Genomic DNA, 12,993 nt, shown 5'->3' with positions numbered 1-12,993 from the left:
ACCTGAGCTTAAATGAATCTTAAGTTTATCAGTCAGCCTGGGCTAGTTACATTTGCTTTACAACTTCATTCTTTAAGCTAAAAACCAAATAATTTATTATTCCCAAGGCTATTGAGAATGTTAATAAATGGGGCAGAGAGGGGAACAAAAACCAAACAAAAACAAAGAGAAAAACCCAACAAATCAAAATATTCAAGATCCTCTTCTCTGGAAAATATAGATGCAGTCCTAAACCCACTGAAGTCAGTGACATAACCCAGTATTAAACATGAGAACTAGTTATTTAATTATGGAAATACACTATTAATTATGTCAGCAGTTATTAAGCAGCTATGTGTTTTGCTAGCAATGAGGACATTTTAACTAGCACCACTTCAGTAAAAGCAAGCAGAGTAAGACTCAACTACCTAATTAATTTTAATTTCTTCTGCATTGTTAACATCGTGCTGGTTTAAACATGTTTATATGACTATGGCAGCTCTAACCACCTGCACCCCTAACTCCTATCCTTTCCGTAGAAAACCAGCTGTGTCCCTTCCTTAGCAGATAAAAATACAAAATTCCATGCACTAGTCACAATGCTCAGAATRAGGAAAATTCTTTTAAAGAGTAAATTATAATCTGGAAAGAGACAAAGAAACTTAAGAGGACATATTCCAAAACCTGGCTTCAGGAAGCAAGGTGTTACAGAGCTGGCACATGCACAACACACAAGCACGTGCAGTCTTCACTACCATAGCCAGTATCCTTAATACATYAACCAACTGAAACATCTGAGAAAGGCAGAAGTTTTTATAACATTTTCAGGTATGTCTTAGAAGAAAAACAGCAGTTTTATTTAAAAATAGATAAAATAAAGTCTCCACAAGCACARTGAAGGAAAAGATCAGCCATAACAATCTGATCAGCCCATAGGCCAGCCCACATGAGCTGGAAAACAAGCCCAACACAGTTCCACACCAATGCTTTTACTTTGAAGAGGAACAATTACTGCAGTGAAATATTATTTGTATGATAAAGGACAGTAAGTCATTAGTTCCATAGTAATGAAGCAATTTCCCTGAAGAACAAGGGTTTTTTTAATGTTTCTTTCTCCTATAACTTAAAGAGAATTTATGACTAACAGTTGTCTCTATTGAATAAATGTTTAGCAAAGCATCAATAAAGTTCTTTCCATGAGGCTTCATCCAAAGATCAAGTGTCAACAATCCTTGGTACATTCACTGGTATTGTGACCTTAAAGATGCAGCTATATGACACACGTTAAAAATAAAATCTGCTCTTAAAAAAGAAAGGACATGAACATACTGAGAAGAATAGAAACTTCACAAAAAACTCTTTCTAGTATTGATGCCAGATAAATCCTACACAAGTAATCTCTCTATAGAACCTGAAAAAGTAGAGCAAAATTTCTCAAAAAGTTGTTTCCTTGACAACATTGACAAATCAAGAAGGGTAAGGAATCAAAGTCGTAAAATGCCTTGTGTCTTTGTTAGCAGATTTTTTTAAATATATAGCAGTATGAGAGATGCAGCTAAAAAGCCAGATTTCTAGAAAAGAAGCAAAGTTAGATTGGTGTTATTTATATTTTCAAACAGCAAAAATATTCAGAATTTCTTAACCATTAAAAAAAAAATGAGATACTCCCATAATGTGTTACAGTCACTTAAGAACTTAAAACTACTCAAGCTCATTTTTTCCCAAGTACCAAAATCTTGATTTTTCTCCCCCCCCCTTCTTCCTGACACACCCAGAAGGGGGATACACCATCATCCATCTCTCCCATCTCAGATGACATTCTGCCATTAGGCTGCACAGCAGCTGCCCACACAGATCCTGGCTATAATTGGAGAGCTTAACTTATGGCATTACCAGTTAAGCTTCATTAGARGCTCTGCTCCTCTGACATCTCTAGCCCTGATTCTCTTCCCCAGGAGGCTGGCTGTGCTGGGAGGAGCACAAGATTGCTTCATCCTCTGCTACAGGCTACTTCAGAGACACAGCAAACAACTGGAAGAGTTCCCAGAAAAAAAAAGAAAGAGCAGAGATCACCCATAAGGGACAGATGCGTTGCTAAGAAAGGAGTCAGATAAACACTTCAAATTCTTGATATTGCTGTAAGTAATGATATTGCTGTAAGTAATGATAAGGAACCCAAACCCCTTATAATTAATGTGACAGAACAGCATCTTTTCTTCTACATCACTGTTAAAGATATTTAGAAGTCATTCTCCATGCTTTTGAATTCCCACAGAAAAAAGGTTTGTGAGAGAATACTGTTACAACAGCCAAGATCCTGTGCATCTCACCTGTGGCCACCTGMCACCTGTTGATTAGTGTCAACCAAATTTCACAGAAGGCCTCAATACTTTTCCCTCAAGGCTTAATCATGCTAAGCAGCTGAATAAAAGTGAAAGACACTGCAGAAGCTCTAGAGAAAGAAATTGAAAAGAATTTGTAGTCAGACACAACATACAGAGAGGCTTCAGTAACTTCCCTGCTCTTGGAAGAACTTTTATTTTCTAAATTTTTCGTTAAATAAATCCCAATTTTATTTTTTTTTTTTGGGGGGGGGGGGGGGGAACACAGGCATATTAGCTACACTGTGAAATATCCTCCCACTCTTCTCCCCCACAGCCACATCCTCTAACACAGCCATAAAGCAGTCAAAAATGCTTTGCAAGAACACTTGCGGTATCACTCTTGCATTCTTTAAGGAAATCCGAAGTCAGGGGTCAATTCCAAGTGGAAAATGACTCATGTCATCACAGAGCTAAAAACTTCACCCAGAAGCTGAGCGGTTCACTGCATTTTTGCCTTCCCCGTTTTTTTTTAAATGTCTGTCTTCATACAAGATAAATTCTAATCCAAAGCAGCACTGAATTTAGCTCTTGTTAGTGCAGAAGGAAAGAAACAATGGCTTATCAAACCCTACAGAGATGAGGATGGTGCTATTTATACTCAAAGAAACATACTCCTTTGAAAAAATCCTTTGAGGCCTAAGAGCGTGTCAAACACTCAGAAGATAATAAAAACTATACAAGTCATCTCCAGCTGTGGATTCTGAAAGAGTGAACAAAGGCATTACAAGGATTTCTGTTTCCTTGACAACAGCATCACTGGAAACAAGAAAATAATTAAAAAAATATATCTCTCTAACAGCGATCTCTAAATGTTATCAAGGTACTAAAATACCAAATGTGAAACAACTTYTACCCATGCAAACCTTTGGGATGAAGAGACCAAAATTCACCACTTTCATCAACTGTTCTTTGCTGACATGTGTCACCAACTTTTGCAGAACAATTRTGAGAGCTATCTATTACATCCTGACCCGGATTATCTACCCAAGGCACATTCAGAAGCTTTCATTGATGGTCAAGTACATTCCTTCCTGCATGATGTTCCTTTTCTTATAAAAATAAGCATTATGGAGAATACTTCTCATTGAAGTGTATGAAATAATTTTATTAGAAAAAGATCAAGATATAAAAAAAAGGCTGGTATTACTATGCATKTACCTATCACTAAAATTTACTTCCATTTTAATAATCAGCAAGCCTAAAGTCCCTGGAAAACACTTGCACAGTTCTAAATAGACAAGGGAAGAAGGTCAGAACCTTCATAAAGAAAAGTCTGCATCAGTATTTCAGAACAGCCTGTTCAGTAGCCTCTTCAACAAGAAAACAATGGAGTTTTTCTCATATCTAGGTAGTCAGCACACAATGCCCAGAACATGAGCATTTCCTTGCCACTTCCAAGATAATGGGGAGAACTACTTGCTCTTTTTAAAATACAGTGTTAAAAATGTAACGACAGAGTTCTTCAAAACATTTCAAATAAAGAATATATGTATCAAATAGGATGACTTACCAATTTGTCATCATCACCTACAGTTAATGGAATGTTGCCTTGATTCAATTTTAAAAATCAATCTAAGAGTTGCCCTATCTGAGGTACTAGCAGCATGACAGTTAATTCTGCTTAGTGAACAGTTTGAATCCAGCCTAGCACTGACAGGGCTGCAGCCATCTGACAGCTATGCCTCAGTGTATAGGAAATATGCTGGCAGCTTAAACCCATTGCTTAATAAACAGACATGCCTGTGACAGAACAACAAGAAACGCTGGCTATTCCAAGTGAATTGTGTAGTGAAGGGTCAAAAMCAGAAATATTAGATTTTGTTACTCTGAGGCAGGGTAATGGCCAATATCTAGAAAATCTGTGTTGCCACTGTCTGTGCTACACACAGTTTATGGCTTGAAGGCATCACCTTCTATCATTCAGTCCAATTCAACAGGATCAAGAATAAGAAAATTCCTGGAATATACTGCTGTGCTGTGTTTCTCCTAACAGACACAAAACCACAAAATAGTATTTTGAAAGTATGATTGAAAACTGTATTTCTTGTAGCATATGACACACTCCAGGAACCAAAATCCATACATGAAATTTAATGAGTATGTGAAACACACCACTCTATCTGATGATCATAAGAGTCTCAGAAGACTGGAGAAGTATCTGGAACAAATATCTTGAGGTAGCAAGTTACAAAGATGAACTGCTTTGGAGCTCAGAAATCCCAACTTGAAAACAAGCACAGACCAGAAGAGGACCTAAAGGCACCACAAACCTTTGATTTGTTCTTCTTAACACATCTACTCATGGACCCTACTAGACACTGACCTGTGGGCTAGACAGAGCCCTGGTCTGAACCAGTCTGATTGCTATGCACTTAATCATGGGAAGTGAGAAATGCCCCTGTTCAAGAGGCTGACATTATTAAACTTGTAAAGACTTTTACTTTACTTGTATGGAGCTKTTACTAAATACCATTCAACTAGGCCAGTAGGGAACAAAATAGATAAGAAAAGTTTCCAAAAATGTATTAGAACACAAAGTGCTATTAATACACATTTTGCATACTCAAGAATCGCAGCACTTTCTTTCCTTGATCTTGTTCAACAATGGAGACTAAAAATGCTGAAAATTAGGAAATCTTCTGCAACAAACATAACACCTGCTGTGATGCTCTAAATAAAATATGAGAAACACAAAATTAACAGCTAACAGATCATTATATAAAGACGATACCTTGAGTTAATTTTAAGACAACCCAGAAATACAGAATAAAGGCATAGGATGCTGAMGTTATGAACAATTGTTAAAAAGGTAAGTCCAGCACCAGTAACGAGTGAAAATGTTAACATCTATGTGGCTCTGTGTAATGACAGGATCTTCCAAATAAAAGATACTGACAATGTGAATGCAGCATTGTCTGCCATTGATAAATGTTTTCAGAGATAAAAATTTTTAATATTCTCTGCTACTGAAGGCAAAAAGCTGTATTCAATGGTAACTTGTGATTCTGGATTCTGTATTTGGGGTTCTAAACAAGAATTACCTAAACAATGTCTGTTGTTCAGAAAGCATTTGATATCAACATTATAGCAGCAATGAGTCTCAAAAGTTATGCAAAAAAAAAACCCACTAGATGAGGTAATAAAATCATGAACACTATTTTTGTGTTTAAGTAGGAAAACACTAAAATGGCAGTAGATGCCTAAAATTCATTTACAGCAGCTATTCAAACAGAAGGTACAGAAGTGCTATTCAAAGAAAACAAATTTAATCAGTTCAGACAACAATGCTTCACAATCCTTAAAAYACATACCTAAGCTAAAAACATAAGCCACTCACAATACAGCTCAAATGTAACTGTGAAGAGCAGCACTGCCACAGTAACTGAACAGCACTTTTCCCTACCCTGAAACAGGTTTYCTGTCCCCTTCTCCAGCTATCTAGGCTGGAGCTTCCAAGGGAAAGCTAAAAATTCTAGGAAAACACATGGTAAAAATTTTGGCAAAGGACAAAACTAGGTTTGGGTACCTTACCCATTTCCTAAAAATTTAAAATTTAGCATTAAATATTCTTCTGTTGATGCTCCAGATTTGAAGAACTGTGGGTGATTAATCTGCAACGCGTGTCGCTTCCCACATGAAGTTCTATCTTATTTTCAGGTCTCTAAGAAAACTCAAGGATTGTCTTATACTTTTAGCAACACATGCATGAATTTGTAACTTTGGTCTTTGAACACACAACACAGAGGAAAATACTGAGTCTTCAGAGGCACAGTTTAGTTCCCATCCCTTCCTAACATGCTGAGGYGCCCCATCTGCTGGTAGGAGTGTTAATCTGGAGAATTCTACCTCTGAGCTGGTAACTACTTTTTCCAACTTTATCACTTGATAAGTRTTTGAGGTGTTTTAGATGCAGGACACACAAAAAAAAAAATCAGATCAAATACTTTTAAAGAGAACTGTAAAATGCTCTAACACAGTTCATTCATTCGTAAGTATGCAATATATTTTTACAAAATGCTTCTGATGATCTTCCAACTCTAGGCTATTCTTCAGTCAACAGAAACTGAAGACATCAACTTATTTTTTTTAAATATTTTAGTATGACACTGATTCATAACAATGYTAAAGTGTACTTTTTAACTGAGAGAACAGAAATGGAAGACTGTTTTTTTTCTCCTGATCCAAACTGGATAAATACACACACTTAAAAAGTAAAAAAACACATAATCAGTTCCATATATGCATTTTAGACATGTAGCTGTGTGACATGAACGATTTAGTCGTAGTAGTTTAGATACGAATAAAAATATTATAATTGCTAAAGTAAGGTAACTTAGCCAATGTTTCTTCCTCCTCCATGCAAAGGAAAAAAAAAACTAAATTTCTTTCCCACAAAGTAAAATTCTTAGCTTGTGATGAAGGAGAAAATTATTAAGCACATAAGAACAGATAAAATATACAAAACTGGCTAAATACTACACAAATAGTGTACAACTGGGGATCTCTGGTTTAAGCACAACTTAAACTACCACAGTTATCTCAACTTAGAACACTCAATTCTGAGAAATCCCCACTAATATTGGGCTCTTCAAAAGATGAATGTCTTAATGCAAAGGCTTAGCATCAGAACTGAATCCAAGACRTTTATGCTCGAAAATATTCACAGTTATTCCTGTGACTAACTGAAAGTACAGAGTTTTGAAGCTCTGGATTACCTCTTCTCTCTGATCACACAGAGATTTTAGGCTTCTAACTGTGCAACCCAAATCAGATGTTGAAAGTAAATCATGCAAACATCCTGAGCGTCTGCACATTCCCATTAGAGGGAAAGAGGACACACATTCATCGCCTGGATTTAAATGAGTAATTCCAAACAGGTGATTTTGGAAAAAAAAAAAAAAAAAATAAGCTGTGTGACATTAAAAGGATGAGGAAATAAAATAGTGGATCTGTATTTTCAATCAGTTGTTTTAAGCTTATACCAGAAAACGGACAACTTCATGCAAGGGTAAACAGCAAAAAAAAAACCCAAAAAAATTCCCAGAAGGCAAAGCAGTGCTGCCCCAGTCACCAGGGATTTATGCGCTCGTAATTTATGCGCTCTCAGAAAGGGAGGCAATTTGGGAACCCAGCACCAAGTGAATTGTCGGTGTCACCGCGCCCTCTGCTGCCCAGGACGGCCCGCGTGTAAGGCGCGACAATGAGGAGCTTCCCTAAGAAAGAACAGGAAGCATCCATAGGTTGCTGTCTCCCTAGGGGGTGCCTTCCAGAAGATAAAGTGTGGTTTCAGATCCTTCCTAACTGTTGCCTTATTACTTTATTAATTTTTTAGACTCGCATGTTCTGAAGTGTTGCCAAAATTAATATACTTCATTCGTATTGAATTTCCAAAGTTTGGGGCACCTAAAGCAGTCAGATTTCCTCAAAAWCCATCTTTACTGTTAATAACTGCTTCCAAGCAGGCGTGGTAACACTAATTCAGAAAAGTATTTTTCATTTCTGCTTAGAAGGCAAAGCAGACAGGCCATTATTTCAACTTTTTAGTATTTTTATGTTACAGCAACAAAATATTTTAGATTCTTCTATCAAATTCAACACATCCATAACTTCACTCATCAGTAAGAAGAGGCTCTGGCATAGCAAACAAACATTAAGCATATGATATGACAATTTAAAACAAAAGGTCAAATTCAGACATCCTGAAGTCAGASGTGCCATGTGCCTGCCATGGTAAATACATGTTAAATGCAATAAAGCATGTCTTCCACCAGAAAGGATGCTTTCTGTGCATTCTCATCAAAGCTATGTTCCTGTGCAAGCCCCTTCAAAAGACTATTATTTGAACCTAGAGGCACAATCAGCCCTGTATCTGGTAAAGCACACACAGTAAGTATTTTTATTACCCCTTTTAAAAATGGAAGACTCATTGGACTGACTAAATTACCAAAGAAATTTAGAGAAATTCATTGAAGCCAAGAGGAAAATTTGTTTTGAGTGTTGAGCAATTAACCCTTTAAACAAATTAAAGTGGAAAGACTCCTTAGTCAAGACACCTTTCTGGAATTCAAGACTTACCTCACTAGTTCAGATGGACCTGACCTACCTCCTCTTCCAGCAGAAGTCACACAGGCCTGTCAGAAAGGTAAAGCTCCTCAAAATATTATTCCAGTGTTGGCAGTCAGTTGATTAATGACTTAAGGCAGAATCTGTATGCAGACCATAGTGCTCATGGCCACTGTGATAAAACACTGAGATAGATGATGAGAAATTACCTAGCAGAARACTAACTTCTTAAGGTCTAAAACGCTAACATGATTTAAAAACAAAAAAATCCCCAACTAATGGAACTGTGGGTATAGTGAAGCATTAGACTGCAAGGTCATCATAATCTTAAACTTCAAAGCATCTCCTCAAATTCTGAGTACACTGGAACTATCAAATACACACAAGCAAGGATGTAATTTCCAGAAAAGCATTGTTTAATACATTCTTTTTAGGTCTGATGTTTGAGCCACAAAGCATCTTGCTTTACATTACCTTGACTGTTTTGTCCATAGAAGCAGAGAGAAGCAAGTGACTTTGTTCCTGTACAGGACACCACTGGATTTCATTAACAGGGCYGCTGTGTTTAGACATGTAAAATATCAAGCTTTTGGGAACTTCAGTTACTTTATATTTAGATCCCAAATATGGCTTAATTAATTCAGAGATCTTTCTTGAAGTTTGCTCTCCTAATACACCTAACTTARCATCACAGTCTGAGCTACCTCTCTGGCCAGATTCTTCTTTTTCAGGCTTACTGGAATTTTCTTGACGCAATCGTTTAGGGATATATGGTCTAATTCCTTTTATGGCAGTAGTACTGTCTTTATGTGCYCTCTTCTGGGAAATGCCATTTCCAGAATTTGTGGAAGAGCTTGAAGCCTGTTCATAGTTTTTGTAAGCCACAGATAATGCAGCATGGCCAGAGTACACCCTCTGACAAGAAGGAGGTGCCAAGTCAGTGCTGTTATTCAGTGCATAATGAGCAGGGGGATCTTCACAAACTGTGCTCCTGCCAGAACTGCCGGTGCTCCCAGCAGGGTGTATTTCATATGCAGATTTTGTACTACCAGGTGCAAAGTGCTGAACGCAACTCACAGAAGAACTCAGCTGGTTTGTTTGTCTGCCAGAAGYATCGGAGTCTTCAGTATTTGCAGTTTCTGCCTCAGAGTCTGAATCTTCATAAGCAACCAAACTCATTATGGCTAGACACAGCAGACTCCAGAGATCTCAGTGCTGCAATCCTCCAAAATTATGATCTAAAATAAAGAATTGATTATTCAGAGCACAAATAATTAGAGTCTACAATCCGAGTAACTTAGGGATATAAATATGCCTTTCTTAACAAAAAAAAAAAAGTAGTCAAAACTCTTATTTTTGTTCATTAATGGAATTTATTCCTCTATTATAACACATCTGTACATTCTATTAAACAACAAGATTTGCCTCCAAACCCTTTGCATACATTTTTAATGCACTGGAGAGGTGTATTTGCATACCACAAAACAATGAAAATGAGGATGAAAAGGAAAACAACCTTGCAATATAAATACAGCAAATTACCTTACTTCCAGCATTACTTCTCCACACACACACACAGAAGAAATCAATTAATTATGTAGTGGTGTTGTACATACATTTATAAGAATACAAATACTGTGACTCTTTTGGAGTCAGTCTAACAATAGCTATTTCTTAACAGTACAGATGACTTGAAAGAARTATGTAGGGGTTCAACTGGCAGCTAAAAACATAAACACATTTTTGACCCCTTCAGCAGCCTTGCAGTGTGAGGAAATTTTCCAGCTACATCCACAGAGCAAGTTCCACACACCCTTTAGWTTTACTGAACAGACATGCCAGAAGCTACACTGAATTCACTATTTGCATTTATTTGCAGAAAAATAAGAGCACAGATGCCTCAGCTGTGGAGTAACTATTTTCATTGTGTCTGCCAGAAAAGAAACCCATGCCAAGACTGCATAGGTAACATGTGGAATAATTCATCCTCATCGTAATCCCAAGATTTTTCCAACAACTTCTATGCAGTATGTGGAGTGTAGAGTCAACTACATTCAAACAATTGATGTGTCTGCAAATTAATATTTCAACCTCTGCGGTTTATAGGCAAGAAGCATTGGTACGATTGATTAAATGTGACATTTTATTACTGTTTTGTTTCCTTGCCAAGCAGTTAGCACTCATTATTCTAAAGAGATGTAACTCACAATACTTTCAGACCAGCTGCTGAAATTCTTGGTTCAGGTCAGCAAAGAAACTGCCCTCAAAAGCTTCTTGATGAAAATAGGGAATGCTGCATGAAAGCCAATACCTTCATAAGCATTTGTAGGAGTGACACCACAAATGTAGGTTCTACAAATACTCCTGCAGGAGTAGGACTCTGGAACTTGGAAAGATTATTCATTTAACTTCATAAATTAGATTTTAATTAAAACAACTATATTTCACTWAACCTACAGAAGCATTACATGACTATATTCTGTTACCAAATTTCCAAATACAGATCCAGAGGACAGGTACTTAGTAAGATACYCGCAGTCATCATCACAGCTCCTTTCCAAGATAAGCGATCAAGACATTTAACTGGAACAAGGTGACCAACATTTCAGCACATAAAAGCAACAAGATCTCCCTCTAGAGGACATTTTGTCATTATCTGAATTTTAAGACAGCTATAAGTGACAGCAAAGAAGAGCAAGGAAAAWATCTTTTTTTTTAATAATACAGCTTCACTTTTTACAACAATATTTCAGTTTAACAGTGTCAAGGAAAAAAAAAGAGTAGTGTTTCATGAAAACTTAACTAATGGATCAGTTCAAAACTAGTAAATTGAGGTTCCATAGCAGTAAATTGAAACATCAAATAAATAGGAGCTTTGAAAGGCTTCACTTCAGTAATTGTATCAAGTGGTTACTGTTTGTATTGCAGCGCTAAACACATTTCCCAGCCAAATGCATCATGTCCAAATAACAAACATAGTAAGAAACTGACCTCTGGCTAAAAGCTGTAAACTAAGATACACAAGTGGATTGAGTTAGACTTACAAAGTTACTTTGATTTGCTTTAACACACAAAAAAAAMCCCAAGCTGAGATTCAGAAGAGGAAGACAGTGCCTTGCAAACACCAGGTTAAAAACGTTTCCCATGAGATACTGGAAAGAAACTGTCCCAKTTCATTTGGTCAGCATAAATCCATCCCACCCCAATCAAAGCACCCTTCTCACCTAAAGACTTCCCATCCATTTTTGTCTTTAAAGAAACACCACCCAGAGACACTGCCCTAAATAAAAATGAGGGGATGARGGGGACCCACAATGTACTTCATTGGAAACCTCCTGTAACTAGGCTGCGAGTTTATTAACGATGAGATGTGCAACGCACTGCATTGAAAGAGGAGTTTGTAGAATTTTGTGTTTCYTCAGCTTCCACATGGCGGATTTATCTAAACGCCTCGAAGAAGTGTCCAGCTTGACGGGCACAGTGCCCGCGGATGCCAGCAGAGGTGTGATAAGGAAGCAGAGCCCCGCAGGTCGCTCACGCCCGTGCCACCCTCCCGCCGACCCCGCTGAGGGTTCCTCGCTCCTAATGCCCCACAGCCCCGAGGGAGAGACAACAAGCTACTAGACAGGGTCTGGCGGCGGCCACAGAGATGATGAGGGGTCTGGGGCATTTCTTTTATGAAGAGAGACTGTTTTCAGTCTGGAGAAAACTGGGGGGGTCTCATCAATTCATAGAAATATCTCAAAGGTAGGTGCCACCAAGAGCATGCTACCAGGCTCTTTTCAGTGGTGCCCAGCGACAGGACAAGCAGCAACGGCCATAAACTAACACCCAAGGAATTCCACCTCAACAGAGGAAGCACTGCTCTCCGGGGAGAATGGCAAAGCACTGGAACAGGCTGCTCAAGGAGATCGTGGTGTCTCCCTCCCTGGAGACGTTCAAAACGCMCCCGAAAGCATTACCGAGTAACCTGCTCTAGGTGACCCTGCCTTGGCAGAGGGTTGGACTGGATAATCTCCAACAACACCCGACCCTCTCCAGTCCCCCTGGAATAGCCCCACCCGAGGAAGCGAATCCTGGGAATGCCCACACAATTGAGAGCAGCTCCTTCCCTTCTCCCACGGAGCCGCTGCCTCTCCCCACAGCCCCGGACGCCGAGACCACCCGTGGTGCTGGGACAGCCGCACCGTTCCGGTTCCCATTCCCATTCCCGTTCCCGTTCCCGTTCCCGTTCCCGCTCCCATTCCCATTCCCGTTCCCATTCCCGTTCCCGTTCCCGTTCCCGTTCCCGTTCCCGCAGTCCCGGTACCTGCGCTCCCGGCAGCGCGCCCGGAACTCACCTGCCGGCCGCCGGCCGTGCCGCTTCTAAAAATGCGCCGGCTGAAAACAAGGCGCCCCACTCAAGCAGTTCCGCATGCCGTAGCCCCCGTGCCGACACCGCGTGGTGGGAAGGGCAGAGGTCGGGCCGCGGCTCCTTGAGCGCGCAGAAGCTCCTCTGCCGCCGCTGCGAGCGGTTTGGAGAGCGCTTTTTGGGCTGGTGACTGGAAAGGAAGGGAGGAGGGTGTGA

The 12,993-nt window shown here is 39.1% G+C and overlaps 1 protein-coding gene across 2 annotated transcripts in view; it reads right to left on the bottom strand.

Annotated features, from left to right (window-relative positions):
- The window catches only part of WDR25 (WD repeat domain 25), a 58,564-nt gene extending 45,575 nt beyond the window's left edge, over positions 1-12,989 (bottom strand). Inside the window, exons 1-2 of one of the 2 annotated variants that reach the window (XM_057377636.1) lie at positions 12,767-12,989; positions 8,901-9,664 (exon numbers count right to left, since the gene is read on the bottom strand). In XM_057377636.1, coding sequence (XP_057233619.1) covers positions 8,901-9,605 — 705 coding nt within the window. In that variant the 5' untranslated portion in view covers positions 9,606-9,664; positions 12,767-12,989. The other variant, XM_057377637.1, reaches the window with a different exon arrangement.
- Positions 12,990-12,993: the final 4 nt, after the last annotated feature.

This window comes from Malurus melanocephalus, unplaced genomic scaffold (assembly GCF_030028575.1).
Source record: "Malurus melanocephalus ecotype Western Australia unplaced genomic scaffold, MMel_1.1 scaffold_320, whole genome shotgun sequence".
NCBI classification, from domain to species: Eukaryota; Metazoa; Chordata; class Aves; order Passeriformes; family Maluridae; genus Malurus; species Malurus melanocephalus.
The sequence above is the reverse complement of the archived record's forward strand: the minus strand, read 5'-3'. Positions and strand labels throughout refer to the sequence as shown.